The sequence below is a fragment of the Salvelinus alpinus genome, chromosome 19 (assembly GCF_045679555.1).
Source record: "Salvelinus alpinus chromosome 19, SLU_Salpinus.1, whole genome shotgun sequence".
Classification (NCBI taxonomy): domain Eukaryota; kingdom Metazoa; phylum Chordata; class Actinopteri; order Salmoniformes; family Salmonidae; genus Salvelinus; species Salvelinus alpinus.
In genome coordinates, this window is record NC_092104.1 from 38,513,848 (window position 1) to 38,535,545 (window position 21,698).

General features: G+C 42.9%; 1 protein-coding gene across 1 annotated transcript; it reads left to right on the forward strand.

Annotated features, from left to right (window-relative positions):
• Positions 1 to 467: 467 nt before the first annotated feature.
• LOC139545508 (TBC1 domain family member 10A-like) lies at positions 468 to 8,231 on the forward strand. Its single transcript, XM_071353369.1, has 9 exons — positions 468 to 1,294; positions 3,067 to 3,166; positions 4,491 to 4,598; positions 4,677 to 4,783; positions 4,901 to 5,015; positions 5,247 to 5,312; positions 5,432 to 5,621; positions 6,603 to 6,757; positions 7,364 to 8,231. Exons 1-9 carry the CDS (start codon positions 1,113 to 1,115, stop codon positions 7,982 to 7,984), a joined length of 1,644 nt encoding a protein of 547 aa, XP_071209470.1. The 5' UTR covers positions 468 to 1,112; the 3' UTR covers positions 7,985 to 8,231.
• The last annotated feature ends 13,467 nt before the right edge of the window (positions 8,232 to 21,698 follow it).

The following is a 21,698-nucleotide window of genomic DNA, read 5'->3' on the forward strand; positions in this document are numbered from 1 at the left end:
TTTAAGCTGTTGGGGGAATTGTTTTAAGATGGTCATACTATGGCTCAGTTAGCTATTTGATATTGCATTTTAGGACCTCTTTAGGTGTGTGTGTGTAATGTATATATGATTTGATAAAATATAGAATTTGGCCTTTACTACTATAGCCCAGAGAAAGGCATTGAATAACACCATTCATAAATGACAAAAAAAGACAGTCAAAAAATAACACGTTTTTGAAGTGTCAGTCCTATATCTAGGAGATAAGAAAGCTCAGGAAATTATTTTTGCACATATGTAACCCCTTTTTACATTTTTTTTTTAACTATGTAAACGTTACCGGTGACACTTGAGTCTCCCCTTTCCATAGAGTGGTCATAATAGTTTGTAGGTCAAACCGTTTCGCAAGAAGGCCGATTTTCGGGATGCGTCAATCGACTAATGGATTTCTTAAACGAAACAGGGAGGGACCTACCTTTTGCAACTGTTTTGGACTAATTACACCCTGAACACAGACTAAATGAGACAGCCGAACTTCCCCCCCAGGCGAGGAAACGGAATCCATGGACCAGGAAGGAAGGAATGACACAAACGTTGTTTAGCTTGCTTCACCGACATAACAAACACAAATGTCACATTTGTGGTGAATTGTGCTAGTTAGATTAACATGTAGTCGATGGAAGTTATTTCAACCTAGCATGCGTTTTTAGCTAGCCGGTTAACTTACTAGCGAACTAATACATCATTGACACATCACAAGCTAGCTAGGCTAACGCGTTAGTCAGCTTTGAAAGGCTGGAAAGTCAACATCATACGGGGGATTTTGCGGTATTTACTAATTTGGCTCGCTCAGAGATCATGTTAAGTATTTGTTTGTGTTAATAACCAGATGAAGTAACTAGCTAGTTAACGGTAGTAGCTAGTTACAGTAGCTAACTAACTTTGTTTTTTAAACTCGATTAGTCCTGACAGGCTGTTTGCTAGCGGCTAACCCTAGCTAACTAGCTAGCCTAGCTACGTGTTCCATGCCATGGCAATGGTTTTGTTTGTTTGGAAACTTTCGTCTGGTTTCATACTGTTGGTTGTGACAGTGCCAACGAAATAACGTTAGCTTTGGTTAATTTTGAGCTATCATGGCTAAAATAGAGAATGGTCGAAAATCGGCCGACTCAAGAAGTATCAGGACAATTAGCAGCAGTCATATGGACGACGAGAGCTCCCTTGGCTCAGACTCCGAGATCAACGGCTTCACCAACGACAGGCATACGGATAAATATGGATTTATTGGAGGGGCCCAACAGTATTCAGAAGAATCGTAAGTAACCTTGGTGTTCTGCTCGCATGGCCCCATCATTTGTAAGCTTGTACACTCCTATAGTTGGTTGGCTAACTCTCACAACTTTGGTGGGGAAGGTGTGAAAAGTTTACCAAATGCCAGTTCTTTCAGATGTACATGAACTGAACTACATCAAATGTGTGTTTATAAAGGTTTGTCTCGTCTCAAACCCCACCCATGAAAAAGAAATGGCACTAGTATCAACCTCCCGATCATGTCACCTAGTTGATATGTGAATGGGCTATTTGAGGTGGACTTGACAGAAACTCACTTCTAACAGAATGTGTTTTATTTCACTAGCTAACTATGTCATTTTAAATACAATACTATTTTAAGACGAACAAATTTTCTAACATAAAGTCTCTGTAAACAGAGCCCTCCCTTCCAACCACTTCTCTGCTCTAAAGGGGAGGCCCCTGATTGTTTATGTCCAATGTTTGGTCTTGTATAAGATAAGAACAGAATACTCTGGAGGCAAACCGAAAATAACCTGAGTGGTGTGAAGGGCGACGCTGACCGGCTTTATCATCTTAATCTCCTTTCCTGTTCATCCATCTCTTTTGTTGTGTGTCTTTGAATGAAAATGCCTTATGGACACTGATGGCATATAACTGCTGGCAGCATGGAGACGCAAACGCTCCCCTTTTGTGATTGGAGGGACACCAGGTTTTGTTTTCTTGAGCACATGTACTTCCTTCTACACATCTTTTTTTATGACTTTGATCCCGCTCTTTTCCTAACGTTAATAGTTCCCTTAAGATGTATAGAGTTGGAGCACAACTGGATTCTGTCATTGGATTACTGCTCCCTTCACCTTCCAAACAATATCTAAATAATATTACGTATTTCATTATTATCTGCGCCATGATCACTTTTCCAATTTCCTCTCTGGTTTTGCCAGAGCAGAGGTAACAAGTGAGTCTCTCTGATTGTGAGAAGGCTCTGTTCTTGTGCTCATGCCCCTTGGCCCTGCTGAGTAGCACACTGTGAGCGGAGGAATGAGTGAAAGTTGTGCCAAGCATTAGTTGCTTGGGAGCTTCCTGTTTTCTGCGAGGTTGACTGGCCTTATGCCACAGCTCTGGTGCCCTGTTGTTGGAGTGCCTATTCTGGCTCAGGGTTGTATAGGAAGTGGAAGACAAAAGTGTTTTATTTTCGTTTGTGTAGGGTGGTAGGCAAACTTGCAAAGGAAGATACACATATTTATAGCTCTTTGCACATTTTTGGGTATTGGAGTGAACAGAATTACAGCAGACTTATAGGAAAGAGGATTGTCCAAATTTAAAGGCCTCTCTTTGAAGACTTCTTACATCTCATGATTACAAGGTTGTGCTCATGATTACATACTAGTTGAGCGCCATCAGACCAACATATAAGAAAATGTTAGGCCTATATTTTGTCATGCATTGTGAGTGTTCTATTCTCAGTTCCGTTTCTTGGATAGAGCCAAACTTACCACATTATAGAATTACCTCATCTCTTGACTGGTTCTGCACCAGGCCCGCCCTGCCTAAGTACGTAGAGGGAAAATCGAATGCCTCTGATAAGCCTACCTGTTTTTCCCTTTTCCCCTGCTTGAATCTCTTATCTTTAATGCTTCAAAACCTGTACATTTGCATTGTAGTTCTTCTAGACACAGTTTATATAAAACTAGCTGTAATGCACACTCACATTTCTGAGATTATATTATTTTTCTTAGATATAGTTTCGTTAATTCTAATATTTTTCTTGTTGTTGTTCTGTCTCTCCCCCAGGGCTCAGGACGTCCCTCCAGAGGTTTTGAGACAGCGAGAGGTCAAGTGGCTGGACATGCTCAGCAACTGGGACAAATGGATGGTCAAGAGACACAAAAAGGTCAGAGCTGCTGAGAGTTGGCGCATTCATAGGTCTGACTTCATTTGTTGCCGTGTCTAGACTGTTGTGACACTGTCTCTCACCATCTGGTCTTAATTATTCCTCAAACGATCCTAAATAAGTTCTTTCACAGTATGTGGCAACTCCTTATTATGTTATTAGCCAACCGGGGCCTAGTTAGTACTTTCATCTTGTTGGCACTCTGCCCTGTATGTGTAAATCCAACTGTTACTTCCATCCTCTATCCAGGGCAGGCATGTTGGGGGTTTGGGTTGTATTGGATGATGACAACATTTTGCAGTGCCCAATAATTCAAAGACAAGCCAGTGATTAACCTGTATGTCACTCGGACATTGGCTTGTTTGTTCCTCTGTAAACTTAAAATGGTTGGAAGAAGCTGACCTTTTGATGATAGTTTTCTTCATGGAGGTTATGCTTGTCTTTGGCCTTTGGCCAGTTTGTTTTCATCTCCAGTTGCCTAGCCGGATCTACCCGTGTGTCTAACGTTAGCTATTCAACTACAGACTCATCTAATTTTCCATGAGTCAGCAGCAGGGAGTGACACAACCCGTCCCTTTGTCTCCGGTTAGTGCTTTCCCAGGATCCTTAGGGGGTCCTTACCGTAAACACTAACCTTAGCTAACCATTTTACTTTAATATAGTATGGATGTCCCAAGGAACCCGGATAGCAAGGACCCTTCATCTCCCTCACTGACTCCATGTTGGGCTAAGTAACAGAGCAAGACTCTGGGTGTGGTTGTACTAACATCACATCCCTGTTACAAAGATGGTGGTGAGATTTCTGGTTTGACAGCGACTAGCTTGTTCTCACTGCAATCTCAAGTATGGACTTGGTTAAGGGCATTACCACATGAAACGCACTGAAGCACACACTTAAATATACACACAATTATTCAGTAGGCATTTTTTGCCTCTGATTGCTATGCTGGTTAATTGAGGTCAGTCAGTGAAGGTCATAGTGTCTCTGTTTCCCCTTCTCTACTTTGTTGTTCCATGACATCCTCATGGATGTTCACACTCTTCTGGGAGGAGGAGGAGGGGCCTATGATCTCAGTAAAAATAAATGGACTGAGTAGTACTGTGAATAAGACATTATTCCACTGAACCTGTACAATATTGTCTTGGATCACCTATTTCCAAAGGCCTGTTCTGTTTTCACTGAATACGAGGTACATCCTGTTCAGTCAACGATACTGGCCTACAGTATAAAGATGTAGTATAACAACTCTATTGCAATGCAGCTTTATTTTCACTGGCACATTCCTTGGTTGGTGACGAATACATTTTTGTCTCTGTTTAACAGGTGAGACTGCGGTGTCAGAAAGGGATTCCTCCCTCACTGCGAGGCCGTGCTTGGCTTTACCTGTCAGGGGGAAAAGTGAAGAGGGAACAGAACCGAGGGAAGTTCGAGGTTGGTTATGTTTTTTCTTTTGCTCTCTGTGTGTTTTTACTGTGTGGGAATGTGGTTGACTCCCTGGTGTTGTTTCAGGAGCTGGACAGTCAGGCTGGAGACCCGAAGGAGCTGGATGTGATTGAGAAAGACCTGCACAGACAGTTCCCCTTCCATGAGATGTTTGTGTCACGGGGAGGCCATGGGTTAGTTGTCTCACACAATGGAATAATTGACCCTCACTCAGTGACTGATGTTTGACTTTTAGTCTTTTTTGACCTTTTGCTGTGTTCATGGGGTTGTATGTTTGTTTACCCACACAGGCAACAGGACCTGTTCCGTATTCTGAAGGCCTACACACTGTACAGGCCAGAGGAGGGCTACTGTCAAGCCCAGGCCCCCATTGCTGCTGTGCTGCTCATGCACATGCCTGCTGAGGTGAACCCTGTGCCTCCTCATGCTTGAACTGTGGTTCTCTCACTGCCTGACCTGTGGTGTAGCTCAGTGAATAGTGCTCTGTACCAGCTTCCTATTTACGATGGAATTGTTTTATGTATGCTACACCTGTAGTTTGCCTGCCGCTAGTGTGTGCTTTAGTTTTGGTTCCCTCTGAAAGGGAAGGTTCCGTTCACAATTTCCTAACACCACTATCTGTATGTTTTTCCACAGGATGCGTTCTGGGGGCTGGTCCAAATTTGTGAGAAGTACCTTCCTGGATACTACAGTGCTGGGCTGGTAAGACATGTGCCCTTCACTTCGCTCTACAGGAAAAGGCACATAGAGTTAACTAGACCACACAAGATATGATTTGTTATCCTGTCAGTATAAGACTACATGCTCCTCTGTCCCTGCAGGAGGCCATCCAGTTAGATGGAGAAATCCTGTATGCCTTGACTCGGCGCGTCTCCCCTTTAGTCTACCGCCACCTGGAGAAACACAAGATGGAGCCCATCCTCTACATGACAGAGTGGTTCATGTGTGCTTTCTCACGCACCCTGCCCTGGGCCTCTGTGCTCCGCGTCTGGGACATGTTCCTCTGTGACGGTTTGTTGCAGAAACTTCCATACAAATATCTGTCTTGCATTCATTTAGTTACAAACTCCAGTTTACACTATACATATACAGTAAGGGAGAGTGGGGTATGTTTATTTTTTATTTTTTATTCACTCTGTCAAGGGAAATATAGTATTCTTTCTAACAAAGAGATCTATATATATTTCAGGATATTGCTTATCCCTGGAAATAATCAGAATTCATGTAAACATAACAGTTTTGAAAACATAGCTTGTCTAAAAAAAAGTGGTCTCTTGGCACCACTTACCCCGGGTATAGAGCTGCTGGACAGGGTATGTTAAGACCCCTGTTATTACCACTACCTTTTTAAAGCCATGTCCATCTTTGTTTCCCAAGCACAATTCAACACAATCACTATCGCTTTTTGGTCTTTTAATAATTTTAAGCATCTTAACACATTTAACACCATTAAAAAAAACTTCACATGGACCAGGCCCTGTTGTTACCTCATATCCCAGCCATAATGCCTTACATTACACCTGGGAAGAGAACACTTCAATTGGCTCAACTTACTCCATGGCCATTGGCTGAACTTACCCCAACGCTAACATTTTGACTATATTACCCAAAACAGCTACAAGGATTCACTTTCATGCAAGGTTTAGGACCTCCAATGGAAACTTTTAGAGAGCCCAACTGATGTATAGCAAGGTCTTAAAATGATCTACTTTGGTTAATATACATTTGACTTGGTGAAAAACAGTTTTTGGGACCTAACCACAGACGCCATAAAATTATGACCACTTCCTAAATATTTGGTCAAATTATACATTTTGTGAATGGTTTCCTAGAAACAAGGGTGGCTCAACTTAACTCACTCTTCCTTTTTGTTGATCACCCAAATGAGATAATCAATAAAGTTCCTGTGATGCTTGTAATTGTGGATTCTAACATCTGCGATCATCCCTCATGTCCAGTTAGTGACCGTGTGACCTCTGACCCCTCCCCCAGGTGTGAAGATCATCTTCCGGGTGGGCCTGGTGCTGCTGAAATGCATGCTGGGTACCCGTGAGAAGCTGAAGGCGTGTCAGGGCCAGTATGAGACCATGGAGCTGCTGAGGGCCATAGAGCCACGCTACATGCAGGAGGGCTTCCTAGTCAGGGAGGTAAGGACTTCACTAGCAGGGAGTCAATGACGGTAGAGAGACACAGGACTTACCCAATAATAAACACAGTTAGAGGTGCATAACCGCAGGATAAGTATGGTCTTTGAGCAGACTGGGGTAGTAGAAAGGACCAAGAGAATGAGATCACACCCCTATTTCACCCAGATTGAGAATAGTCATCTGTGTTTGTCTGTAGAGGACAATGGCTGTTCAGAAGTCTGTAGTACTGTAGAAATGTAGAGTTCAGGCTGGAAGTTCAAGTGATGTAGAGAGAGACACATTGACCACAGTTCTGATTAGTCTGTGTCTTGTCCCTTTCCCTGGCTTCGTGTGAGTGTCTCTTCAGTTTGACAATGGCCTCTCTGACCATTCTCACTGTGAGAAGCTCCTTCAGCCTCAGGCAGTTTGACATTTACTAACAAGGTTAAGATTAGGACTGGAATGAATCCTCACTGAAAAGCCTTTTCTCCTCTTGGCCATTAGCCCTGGTCTTTTTGCATGACATTTCCTTCAAGGCAGACTAAACCAATTTTCTATTTAGTAACACAGTGTACTATGTGCCTGTAATATCAACCACCAGCAGTAACCTCTCTTCTCCTCCCTCAGGTTCTGGAGGTGCCTGTGTCAGAGCGGGACGTTGAAAGGGAGCACCATGTTCAGCTGAAGCGCTGGAGGAAGAACCGTGGTGAGCTTCACTGCAAGTCCCCTCCCAGAATGCACGGTGCTAGGGCTATTATGGCCTCGGAGCCTCCTAGTCGCCAGGACCTGCGTCAGAACCCCACCATCATCGTAGAGTCACCCCTGCCTCCCCCTCAGCCTACACCTCAGCTGAAGAAGGGAGAGAAGAGCAAGGAGGAGAAGAGCAAGAAGAAAGGAAGTATGAAGAAAGCCCCTGCTCTCATGGAGATCCCCAACCCTTATCCTTTAGCCGGTGACCCCCAGAGAGATCCCCAGCTTCCACTGGGAGATCCCCAGCTTCCACTGGGAGATCCCCAGCTTCCACTGGGAGATCCCCAGCTTCCACTGGGAGATCCTATGCCTACTCTCAGAGACACAACATTACAGCAGCCCCTCGTCAATGACACACCCCTCCCAAACACTCCTGAAGACTCTCCACCGCCACACGAACCACCGCTTAACAACCAGTCTCTTCTAACAGTGTCGCCCCTCCAGAAGTCCACACAGAGCCTGAGTAGCATAGAGGCAGATCAGGACACATACCTGTAGCTCTTGCTTTGGGCAGAGGGTGGAACTGCATGTCTGAAACTGGGCATGAACAAGGTGGAGGAGTGAGTAGTAAAAGAGGAACTGGAACAATCCCTGTGTTATCCTGGACATGACTCACTTCCACAATGAGAGTCTAAATCTGATGTCACCCAGACACAAAAAGCATTGCTCTGCCCCAGGCCAGGCATATGTGCCCCCTGACCTCTGTGGGAGATTCCAGGATAGCTCTACGGAGGATGTTCCAGTTGTCATTGGGACGATCTCAATGGCATACCACTTGCGTCCTCTCTCCTCGTCTCCTTCTCAAAAGCCATTGGATGAGAAAGCCAGAGGTCTCTCCCCTCTGACTTTCTCCTCCAGGGGGTTTTGAGAAGGAGATGAGGAGCGAGGGGACGAGGAGTATGCCATTGAGATCTTCTCACTCACTCACTCTAGGCCCTCTGCATGCCAACCAAGCCCTCTTGTCTCTTTACAAGGCACTAGCACAGCTCTGCCATCAACCTGCAACTGGGTGTATCATGGCCAATGGCACTGCTGCCCAACCATGTGCGACAATTGTATATTTTTCTATAGATTTTTTTTTCTCCTCCTGCTTGCTTTTATGACACCGTATTGCCTAGACCACAGTCAGCAGCATTCACTAATGCATCACTTCTAAGTGTTCTACTACTTTAATCCAAATGTTACCTCTTCATTATTCTTTACTCTGACTATTAGTGATGTGAAAGGGAGACATGTTACTCATTTACTGGTAGTGTAGTTATTGTATACATGATGCATTCCTTTTTCAACATGTCAAAGACCTCCCAATAGTGTAGCAGGTTCTAGGGTTTTACTCAACCTGCCTGCGTTTGGGCAAAATGCACCTTTTTTTCTTCAATATTCATTCAAATCTCCAAATCACCTGTGGTGTGTAGGAAATAGGAATGCCTAAGAGAGATACATATTGTTTAAAGTCCCAGTTAGCCTTGGTGATAAGCAAAGAGTGCTTCCATTCTTCACCACCAGAGAGCAGCCTTGGTATGTGCTTCCATCTGTTACATTCCCCTTCCTAAAAAGGAACGCACAACAATCTTGTCTGAAATTTACAATACGAGGACATCCATTCCCTATCAATTCTGTACTTTCCATACATTCAAAGGAACTTCGTTAGCATGCAAGCATGTTTTACTTTCAAGTGAAATGTGACATGACGTGTGCCTCGTACGTGTGCATAAATCCTCCGGACCAGCATGACTTGTGACTGTTTATTCTCCTAGCCAGGTGGTAATGGGCCTGATGTCCTGAGACCAGACAAATCCTCACTGTGCCAGGCTGTTCCTGTCCCTATGTAGCGTAAGATAAGTAAAAGGGAGAGAGGACTGGACATTCCTCCCAATATGACACATTCCTGCCCTTGGGTTCCTTAAAAGCCAATTAGTCTTGTGGCTAACATGCATAGTTTTCTCTGTATCGGTGTATGTATTAATGCATGTTCCTATTTTTAACACTTTTTTGGGGGGTGGGGGTGCTGTGTGTGCCATGCCAGTTAGCTGTGAAGTGTTGACATCTGCTCCTTGCCCCAGGTGTGCTAGGCGTTATGGACCTGGCAGGCTAGTTACTGTATCTCTGTGGTATTGGAAAGATGTGAATGACCTCATTGCTACACTGAGTGACCGATCTAGAAGGCGTGAAGATGGTGATGAAAACAAAGATGTGATTAGAATCATCAGTGATCCACTTCCTTTTACTAGATACTTAGTTGTCTCAACGCAATCGTTGCAGACGGGAAAAGAGGGTTTCTGTACATGGTGATTGAGACCTTACTTTTGGGACATTTTTGGAATCTTCATGTTTTGGGATAACATGGGAGCCTTTCCATTTTTAAATCAATGTAATTCATTTGGGAACGTCGTGAGGCCTGTTATGGTCCTGCCTTTTCTTTGGGAAAGAAAACAAACTAATTGGACAGTGACCATAACCTTCTTGAGGAATTCAGTTTAGAGGGAGCTTAAGGTTTGCAATCGAAGGTGTCAAAAGTTTAAATATTCTGTTTACAGCACTATGGGAAATTATTCATTAGGGATTAAGATGTGCATGACTCAATGCACATCAAGTATTATTACACATCATTCCACTGAATCCTGCACGTTTTTTATACAAGTCACCTCTAAGACCTCACTAAAAAGCAATACACGTTGAACGGAGGGCAAGTGAAAAAGCTACAAACAAAGTCTTTCTCCACCTAAGTGCATAGTGGCCTGTATCACCTACGTCCCATTTTGCAGGTATTCTAGTTGAACTTGATGCTTCAAATGTGTAGATGAGACTAATTTGTAAAATAACGTTATTTTGTAATGAACATTTATTTTTTCAATTGTTTCCATGCTACATATTTTATTTAACAAACAATAATCAAAATCCACCATTTGCCATATCATGGTAGACAATTTTGACACTAGTTTCACAGTTTGAAAAGCAAACACAAAAAGCAATGCTTTCTTCCCTAGAAATATATTCTCAGCAGAATGCTGGTTTTGATTGTGTTCTTCTGAAGAGACCTCTGGTATTAATGTCAACCATCAGTAAATATATCATAATCTGTATTTCTCCTAGAAGTGGTTACATATTGTTGTTTTTACAAATAAAATCACTTTGATCTTCAACTAATGACTTTGCGAATTGGAAATTGGTTATTTAGTATAGTAGTGAATAGGTGAGTGAGCCTGATGAGGTTTGTGGGGTGAGTTTACTTTATAGCAGCAGAGGGAGCAGTAGAGCTGTAGAAGACCGTATACACAGTGTACAAAACAGGAACACATTCCTGCACCCAGAACAGCCTCAATTCGTCAGGGCATGAACTCTACAAGGTGTCAAGCATTCCACAGGGATGCTGGCCCATGTTGACGCCAATGCTTCCCACAGTTGTGTCAAGTTGGGTGGATGTCCTTTGGGTGGTGGACCATTCTTGATACACACAGGAAACTGTTATGCGTGGTAAAACCTAGCAGCGTTGCAGTTTGACACACTCAAACCGGTGTCCCTACCACCTACTACTATACCCTGTTCAAAGGCACTTCAATCTTTTGTCTTGCCCATTCACCCTCTGAATGGCGCATACACAATCCATGTCTCAATTGTCTCGAGGCTTAAAAATCCTTCTTTAAACTGGTCTCTTCCCCTTCATCTACACTGATTTAAGTGGATTTAACAAGTGACAATGAGGGATCATAGCTTTCACCTGGTCAGTCTGTCATGGAAAGAGCAGGTGTTCCTGATGTTTCGTACACATTGTAGACTTGTCTTCCAAGAACGCTCAAACACTTAAACCAATTAAGGAAATATTTGACATGTCCCTTTTTACCCTTATTTCTGCGCCGTGTAACCTACTCGAGGTGAGGTCATCCCAAGGTACCCTGACTAATTATACAGGCGGTTATGTTTTTCTTAATTCTTAATTTGTTTTGAATGTCAAACATCTCTTATTCCCACCTCGAGGTGTGAGATAATTGGAGTGAATGCCTAACCTCTTCCCCTTGTTCAGCACAAATTGCTACCTCTACGCCCCCAATAAACCCATTTATGGTCAGACAGGTCATTTCTTTCCTTGAGGTCAGTAGGCATGAATAATTAGGTCTTTCCATTTCTATTGTTTTCTTGTGTGTTGAATGAACAAATACAAGTCAAGATTAAAAAATTACTAAACCATTACCAGAATTTGAATTTCTTATATGCAATTGTTTTATTTGGTACAGAGAACCAAACATTTTGAAATACTGTAAAATGCTGAATACACTGTATTGTGCATAATTTCACAAGTTTGATAATAGCTGGTTGCATGGGGCTTTGCGAAACCATGGTAAAGAGTACAATGATTTGTTAGTCACATTTTGTATTGCCTCTTGCTCTCGTGGTCTCTAAACTGGCTAGAGGTATGTCAACAGTTAATCGTTTAGGAATCCATGCACCCACCGTTACGCACTCCCTCAGCAGTGGACACCTGCCCCTCTTTCAGTGCCACCGTTCCATTTACATCTCAAAGGGGGACATCAAGAAGGCCCTTTCTGTGCTCTTCTCCACTCCAGAAATTATCTGATTTATCTGTTCAACGGAAATATATGCCTATAGAAATCCATCCCTCCCTTCTTGTCCTCCGCTAATAGAGATGGGGAGAAGGAGCCGTAAAAGAGAGACGTGTGGTCCTGATCCTTCGACCTAACGGACCCCTGTCACAGTGGTTGATTCATGCGATGCGGGTTACTTTCTCCCTGCTCCCATGGCTCTTTGTGTTAAGGAACAGGGGGCACGGAAAAGTGCAAAGCAAAAGCCGCCTGTATTTCTGAGGTATCTGATTCCCATGTTTGATGGCGCATGACAGGTTGGCTCAGGTGAAATTAAAAGGCAGAGGTAACGAATATGTCTACAGACCTTGTTATAGGCCATGCAGGTGAGCTTTTCAAGGCAGGGTGAAATAAAAGTGTAATTTATCACACCTAGGGAAAACATTAGGGGTTGTGCGAGGAGCCCTACTCAGGAAGGGGGTCTGGGGTAGGCCTGATAATTGAATCATCCCAGTGTTTCTCCATGTGGAGTTCTCATCAACTGTCAAAGGGAAAAACTCTACACTTTGATGTTTTCCCTTCCTTATGAAGATGTAGCAACCTTGTGTAACATTGGTAATACACAATGTCTATATTTATATATGCACAGGGAAGTTGTGCAAAGCAATGTTTGTCTTTGTGTATATGCTGTGCTAACACTGCAGTTACTTACAAATCCCTTCCTCCATACAGACTTTGCTTGTCTCGTGTGTCCTTGTAGATATTCCCCATGTTTTGGCTCATGTATTCCTAACCATTCCAAACAGGCTGCCGTTTATTCATGTTATCATTATGTCTGTTAATGTTTTCAGTGTTGAGTTTAGCCTGCGGGCCCCAGTACGCCACCATATACAGCCTCCTTATATAGAGGCTTTTGAAAACATGTGGGACTGTAATTTTGGCAGCTGTTCTATATTTCCATGTTAATATTATCCTCATATGGGGTCTAAGTATACACTTAATTCCAAGGTGGTAAATTTAACTTATGATAACAAGCAGGAATGCCCAAGGGCACGTTTAAAGTGAACTGAAATACTTAATGTCATCATGGTCTTTACTCCAGTTACCCCCAGTTGACATACGGCCTGCGGCTAAAAACAAATAAAATACAGCGATTGAATAGTCCGAGGCCTAAATTCAGCCTGCCAATCAGTACTCTTATCTGATGAACAATAGAGACTGTGTTCATCTTGTAAGGTACAATAAAGTGTGGGTGAATGGTGGAAAGACAAGTGAAGCGTAGTAAGTGTCTGCTAATCACCTTGGTGCTAAGCCCACGGGACACTGAGCAGAAAGAGATGATGGGTGTGCGGGGTTAAATGCTACACACCTGTGTGCCCTGCAAAGGCTGTCACAATCCTGGGTGTTGACGCTGTTTCTTTCATCTTACACAGCTCCCCTCTTCTACGACCCCTCTAATCCAGCTCATCCTCCAGCTCAGCAGTGCCAGAGGCATGCTCAATTAGGGCTGCAGTCTTGTCAAGAAAATGAACCATGAGCAACACCCACATTCTCACCCTGAAACTCATGAACCTTGGTCTAAGTTAGGTTAGTGTCTCCCTTGCTTGTCTTATCATGATGTTAAACTAATCCCGATTGACCTGATTCTGGGCATGGTCTTCCTCATATAATGCTTGTGAAAGTAATAATGGGAGATTCAGTGGAATTCACATGTTAGTCTCAGTCTTCTCATCATCCCTTCATCTGATATGCTTGATCCTTTTTGCTGCAGCCCTCTGCCCCTCTGATTACTGAATCATTAACCCATATTTTTTACCTAACAGTTATATCATGTACTCCCCCTTCACAAAGGTGGTGACCCTTGTGACCTAAATCATTATTGCCCTATTTCTAAACGTTCTAGCTAAAATATTAGAATCCTTGATTAATTCTCAGCTAAGATCTTTCTTATCTTTGAAATGTATTCTAAATTTACATCAGTGTGGTTTTAGATCAAGTCATAGTACTATCTCTGCTGCATCCCTACTTATAAATGATGTGGTTAATTGTATGGATAAAAAGCAACATTGTGCTGCCCTCTTCATTGACCTGTCAAAGGCTTTCGATACTGTTGATCACTCACTGCTCATTCAGAGGCTTTCCATAATTGGCCTAGATAGACCAGGCTGCATGTAACTGGTTTAAAAATTACTTGACAGAACTCAATGTGGATCTACTGATGGTGTTAAATCAGGTTTCCTGGATATTACGAAAGGTGTCCCGCAGGGGTCTATTCTGGGTCCTGTACTTTTTACTGTTACATTAACAGTATCAATATCACTTGTATGCCGATGATACTGTTGTGTATGCTATTGCCCCCACTGTTGACCAGGCTCTGTCTGAACTAGAGTCTGCCTTTATTGTATTACAGAAACTTTATTGACCTGAAATTAGTATTGAATGCAGGTTAAATTAAGTAAGTATATGTTGTTCTCTAGAGTGCATATAAATAACTCTGATTTATTGTAATTGGGATGGTGTCCAAATTGATTGTGTCCCTGCTTACAAATATCTGGATATCTGGATAGATAAAAAGCTGTCTTTTAAAAAGCATATTGATGAGTTAAGAAGCTGAGAATAAAAATGGTCTTCCATAGAAATAGGTCCTGCCTCTCGCTAAATAGTAGAATGCAGATGATTTAGTCGGTCCTAGACTATGGTGTTGTCATCTATAAACGCAACTGCCACTTCATTAAATGCAGTTTATCATAGCGCACTGCGCTTTATTACAGACGACAATTGTAGTACTCATCACTGCATTCTCTACCAGAAAGTTGATTGGCCCTCTTTGATGTCTCGTAGGTTGATAGATATATTGCTATATTTTCATTTATAAAGCCCTTTTACCAAAAGTCCCACTGTACCTAACATCTTTAGTAAACTTTAGACATACGAGTTACCACACCCGGTCTCAGGGATGGCAAATTCTGGAAATTCCTTTGGTCTCTACTGAGTTAGGTAAATCAGCTTTTAGTTTTCCTGCTCCTTATTTGTGGAATAATCTTAAGAATGTTCTTAAATGGGATGTTCTAGTGCCTCTAGGGGAATTCAGAAAGCTGATTGAGGACCTTATTACTGATGGATGTGTTTGTTTTTATGACCATGTTTTTTTTCCATCTTGCATTTTGTATTTATATTAATGTGTGTATTTTCTGTAATTTATGTAATTCAGGGCTCATCTGTAAAATAGACCTTGGTCTCAGTATGACTCTCTGATAAAAAAAAAAGGTTAAATAAATACATTAAATAAAACTATCTTAAGAGATTAAACATGGCAAAGGGTTTCTGAACTCTGCTGCTTTGGTGGCACTGATTGTCAGTAATTAAAAGGCCCAAGAAGGTAGAGAGTTAGCTGTTAAATGGATTTCCGCTGGGGGTGTTTGTTTAGATGTGCTTATGGTGGTTCCTGGTCAGTGGGTGATGAGTAACAGACACAGATGGTGGGCATAAGCAGCCTGGCCGGCCCGGGAGCATATTAGCCTCCCATGTCTAACTCAGCCCTATGCAGCCCACTCCCACTGAGCCCCCAGAGGACTGCAAGCTTGGCCTGCTTCTGTAACTCTACCCTCTGTGGCAGGACTCTGTTGTTGATGGAGGGGGACCACTGGCTTATCTAGTCCCACAGAGGGGGGAGTGGGACAAACGGGCTCAGGGGCTCAGGGAGGGCATGGAGGGGGTGGAACGGGGGAAACCTGCTTTCATGCCTGTTTGAGCAGCCTTTTTCAAGCAAACTATCTTGTTTTAAGAAGGCATTAAGTTTCTGTTCTAGCATGTTGTTGTGATGCTACTGCATCTCCGATTTTTAATTCGAATCAAATCAATCACGTTTTTTTTTGTCACATGCTTCGTAAACAACAGGTGTAAACTAACAGTGAGTTGCTGACTTATGGGCCCTTCCCAACAATGCAGAGAGAAACATAGTAGAAAGTTAATAACACTAGGAATAAATGCACAAGGAGTAAGCGATAACTTGGCTATATACACGGGGTACCAATACCGAGTCGATGTTCAGGAGTACGAGGTAATTGAGGTAGATACAGTGACTTCGGAAAATATTCATACCCCTTGACTTTAAAAATGTATTTACATTTAAAAAAATCTCACCCATTTACACACAATACCCCATAATGACAAAGTGAAAACATGTTTTTAGAAATTGATAACACATTTATTGAAAATGAAATAAAGAAATATCTCATTTGCATAAGTATTCACACCCCTGAGTCAATACGTGTTTGAATCACCTTTGGCAGCGATTACATCTGTGCATCTTTCTGGGTAAGTCTCTAAGAGCCTTGCACACCTGGATTGTATAATATTTGCGCATTATTATTTTTTAAATTCTTCAAGCTCTGTCAAGTTGGTGGTTGTTCATTGCTAGACAGCCATTTTCAAGTCTTGCCACTCAGGAACATTCAATGTCGTCTTGGTATGCAACTCCAGTGTATATTTGGCCTTGTGCTTTAGGTAATTGTCCTACTGAAAGTTGAAATTGTCTCCCTGTGTCTGTTGGAAAGAAGACTGAACCAGATTTCCCCCTAGGATTTTGTCTGTACTTAGCTCTATTCCATTTATTTTTATCCTAAAAAAACTCCCTAGTCCTTGCTGATGACAAGCATACCCATAACATGATGCAGCCACCACCATGCTTGAAAATATGAAGAGTGGTACTCAGTGATGTGTTGGATTTGCCCCAAAAATAACACTTTGTATTCAGGAAGCATGTTTTGCAATATTTTTATTCTGTACAAGCTTTTAACTCTGTCATGTAGGTTAGTATTGTGGAGTAACTACACTGTTGATGATCCATCCTCCATTTTCTCCTATTACTGCTGATTTTAAGTTCCTAAGCGGTTTACTTCCTCTCCGGCAACTGAGTTAGGAAGGACCAGGTGTATTGATACAACATCCAAAGTGGAATATTCAATGTCAGGATTTTTAAATTTTATTTTTACCCGTCACTGCTCGACTGAGGGACCTTACAGATAATTGTATGTGTGGGGTACAGAGATGAGGTAGTCATTAAAAAGTCATGTTAAACACCTGTACGTAGGGAGTCCGTGCAACTTATGCGACTTGTTAAGCACATTTTACTCCTGAACTTATTTAGGCTTGCATGATAAAAGGGTTGAATACTTATTGGCTCAAGACATTTCATGTTTTTATTAATAAAAATAAAAAAACATAATTCCACTTTGACATTATGGGGTGTTGTGTTTAGGCCAGTGACACAAAATCTAAATGTATTCCATTTTAAATTCAAGCTGTAACACAAAAATAATTGGAAAAAGTGAAGGGGTGAATACTTTCTGAAGGCACAGTATGTACACTGTATGTACAGTACCTCTCAACCAGCTTCACCTTGAATGCTTTTTCAACAGTCTTGAAGGAGTTCCCACATATGCTGAGCACTTGTTGGCTGCTTTTCCTTCACTCTGCGGTCCAACTCATCCCAAACCATCTCAATTGGGTTGAGGTCGGGTGATTGTGGAGGCCAGGTCATCTGATGCAACACTCCATCACTCTCCTTCTTGGTAATAATAGCCCTTACACAGCCTGGAGATCTGTTGGGTCATTGTCCTGTGGAAAAACAAATGATAGTCCCACTAAGCGCAAACTAGATGGGATGGCGTATCGATGCAGAATGCTGTGGTAGCCATGCTGGTTAACTGTGCCTTGAATTCTAAATAAATCACTGAGAGAGTCACCAGCAAAGCACCCCCACACCATCACACCACCTCCTCCATGATTCACGGTGGGAACCACACATGCGGAGATCATCCATTCACCTACTCTGCGTCTCACAAAGACACGGCGGTTGGAATCAAAAATCTCAAATTTGGACTCATCAGACCAAAGGACATATTTCCACCAGTCTAATGTCCATTGCTCTGGATTCTTAGTCTAAGCAAGTCTCTTATTATTGGTGTCCTTTAGTAACGGTTTCTTTGCAGAAATTCAACCATGAATTGGGGCGGGAGGTAGCCTAGTGGTTAGAGCGTTGGACTAGTAACTGAAAGGTTGCAAGATTGAATCCCCGAGCTGACAAGATACAAATCTGTCGTTCTGACTCTGAACAAGGCAGTTAACCCACTGTTCCTAGGCTGTCATTGAAAATAAGAATTTGTTCTTAACTGACTTGCCAAGTTAAATAAAGGTTTAAAAAAAAAAGGTGACATGCTGGTTAAAATGTTGTAAAACGGATTTCAGTTTCCCTGCATTACAATCACCAGCCACGTAAAGCATCGCCTGTGGATGTGCATTTTATTGTTTGCTTATGGCCCTATACAGCTGGTTAAATACGGTCCTAATGCCAGTAAGTAATAATTTGGTTGGTCGAACTCCACTTAAAGAGTCATTGTCTGTCTGGGTTTGGCGCCCCCCCTTGGTTTGTGCTGTGGTGGAGATCTTTGTGGGCTATACTCGGCCTTGTCTCAGGATTGTAAGTTGGTGGTTGAAGATATCCCTCTAGTGGTGTGGGGGCTGTGCTTTGGCAGAGTGGGTGGGGTTATATCCTTCCTGTTTGGCCCTGTCCGGGGGTATCATCGGATGGGGCCACAGTGTCTCCTGACCCCTCCTGTCTCAGCCTCCAGTATTTATGCTGCAGTAGTTTATGTGTCGGGGGGCTAGGGTCAGTTGGTTATACCTGGAGTACTTCTCCTATCTTATCCAGTGTCCTGTGTGAATTTAAGTATGCTCTCTCTAATTCTCTCGTTCTCTCTTTCTTTCTCTCTCTCGGAGAACCTGAGCCCTAGGACCATACGTCACGGCAAACCGGGCATGATGACTCCTTGCTGTCCCCAGTCCACCTGGCCTTGCTGCTGTTCCAGTTTCAACTGTTCTGCCTGCTGTTATGGAACCCCTACCTGTTCAACTCTTAATGATCGGCTATGAAAAGCCAACTGACTTTTATTCCTGATTATTATTTGACCATGCTTGTCATTTATGAACATTTTGAAAATCTTGGCTCTCTCTAATTCTCTCCTTCTCTCTTTCTTTCTCTCTCTCGGAGGACCGGAGCCCTAGGACCATACGTCAGGACTACCGGGCGTGATGGCTCCTTGCTGTCCCCGGTCCACCTGGCCTTGCTGCTATTCCAGTTTCAGCTGTTCTGCCTGCGGTTATGGAACCGCCACCTGTCCCGGACCTGCTATTTTCAACTCTTGATGATCGGCTATGAAAAGCCAACTGAAAATTATTCATGATTATTATTTGACCATGCTTGTCACTTATGAACATTTTCAACATCTTGGCATAGTTCTGTTATAATCTCCACCCAGCACAGCCAGAAGAGGACTGGCCACCCCTCATAGCCTGGTTCCTCTCTAGGTTTCTTCCTAGGTTTTGGCCTTTCTAGGGAGTTTTTCCTAGCCACCGTGCTTCTACACCTGCATTGCTTGCTGTTTGGGGTTTTAGGCTGGGTGTCTGTACAGCACTTCGAGATATTAGCTGATGTACGAAGGGCTATATAAAATAAACTTGATTTGATTTGATTTGATTTGCCGTTTTTCTATTGGCTTGAAGCCATATGACCTCCTGAGTCTACTGTATATTTCTTGCCTCATGTTTGTGGCTTTGTGATGTGATTCAAAACCAAGGTGATTTTGTTTTGGATGATGAGTCTCCTGTCCTGCTTGTTTTCCCACTCCTTTGTGTGCCACCACAATAGGAATACGGATGACATTGCACAAATGCCCATACAGTGATATCCACTGTGCACTGGACAGGAAGTGTGGTTCAAACGGGATTAGATTAAAGGTCAGCCAGATGCATTATTGGGGCCGCCAGAGGGGGAAACAGAGTGGGCAGTGGGTTAGCGTTCGGGGGCCTGTTTATTTTACAAACAGTGGGAGCAGATTAGTATGGAGCCGGGTTCCCCCAACCATATGGGTAGGATGTCCTCTGTTGGAAGGCACTCAACAAACCATTGTGCTCTCTGAGCAGAGATGGGACCACACACGGACACTATTTTAGTCACTACTAATGATCTGAGACAGTAGGCTATGATATTGTTGCCAACATTTCTTTTCTTTAAAAAAGGATGATATTTTCAACTTGATTCCACTACCACTGCCACTACAAAGCAAGGATACAGTACTGTAAGAAAAACAATCCTCCCCCCAACACATTTGGGTCATCAATATTCTGGGTGCATGCAGGTCCTGTCCAGAGCGTGGTTAGGAGCTAAAAAAAGGAAGTGTATTGCAATCACCACCCCTGAATTGGCTGGCTGTAGTAGGATGCCTCAGACAGATGACTCTGTTCAACTGTGCCAGAACATAATATTGCTGCTGTGCTGACAGCACTACTGTAATAATGCTCTGAGATGAGTCCATGTTTGGATTGGCGTAATCTAGTAGCACCATTATCAAATACTCTCTATGACATCTTCAGTCACAGACGGCACATTGCTGGTATTGTTCAGACAGTTCAGACAGAACTTGGTGCCTGGATGTGTGGGGGTAGTATAGGCTTAGGGGTGCTGGGAAAAGCAGACCCTGGGATAGGCTGTAGTGTAGCCGACACGGTGAGGAGATGTGGACTAATGGAGCTGGAGTCTCCGGGGTACTCTCTGGCTTCTCTTAAATCAGACAGCTGGGAGGCCTGTACAAGAACAGGGGTACAGTACACGCACATCCCCCACCTCCATCCCACCGTGGTCTACTCTGGTCTCAGCACTCCACCAGCCTGCCGTTATGACGACCAGATGAGGGGAAACCTGAGCATTAGAGGGTGCTCTCTCCGCAGAACGGAACCATAAAAATAACAGCAGTTTTGATGTTCAACAGTGTTGATGGGGCCTCTCTCTTTAAAAAATCAGTCCAGGAGTACAGTAGTGGAGGGAAATGTTGCGCACTGGTGTGAGCTGGAGTGAACAGAAAGCTGGTTTCTTTCCCATGCAAAGAGATTGAGTTTAGTTTGAGTGTTATTTACAGTAAACCAAGGGGCTATCAGCTGTACAGTGCTGTTGTGGAGTAGCATTGACAAAGGCCTTATGTCTCCACACTGGATTATGATTGAGTATGATCAGGTCTGAGCACAGGGACTTGTTAACACTAGTGTTATGGAACACTGGAGGCTGAGTGAAAACTGCCACTAGGTTTTAGCCCAGCTCCCGGCCTGGGTAGGATTCTATATTGTTGGTTTATGTTGGATTAGCGTTGTTACAGAATGTGGTTTTTGATTCAACTTTTCATGCCCTCTCACATATTTTGTTTTACTAAGGGGGGGTGTTATACTAAGACTTCTCTGAATGGGTTCAGCTGCAGAACAGTTCTTAATACAGTATATATATATATATACGTATATATATTCTGGAAACGATCTTCCATTCTCATCCATTACAATCTCAGAGACAGGTGTTTGTCTCTGACTGGAGCATCACCCCAATGCATTTAGTGGTGGTTAGTTTACTGCACTACTACATGTCCAGAGATGGATAGCTGAAGTACTAGGGTTAGGGTTGTGGATAAGGTGTACATAACCATACACTTAAAGGGGCATTCTGCAGTTGCTACATCCATTTTTTGGACTTTTTAATTCATGATAAACACCTATTGATTCTTGAAGAATATTACTAATAGCCTCATGAGCTTAGCACAACTGTCGTACCCTATCAGAAACCAAAATATACG

Excerpts from the sequence above, each read along its gene's own strand:
- LOC139545508 (XM_071353369.1), top strand. The coding sequence starts at position 1,113 with ATGGCTAAAATAGAGAATGGTCGAAAATCGGCCGACTCAAGAAGTATC. Across the intron at positions 1,295-3,066 it reads CAACAGTATTCAGAAGAATC|GGCTCAGGACGTCCCTCCAG; the intron begins GTAAGTAACCTT and ends TCTCTCCCCCAG. Across the intron at positions 5,622-6,602 it reads GGACATGTTCCTCTGTGACG|GTGTGAAGATCATCTTCCGG; the intron begins GTTTGTTGCAGA and ends CCCCTCCCCCAG.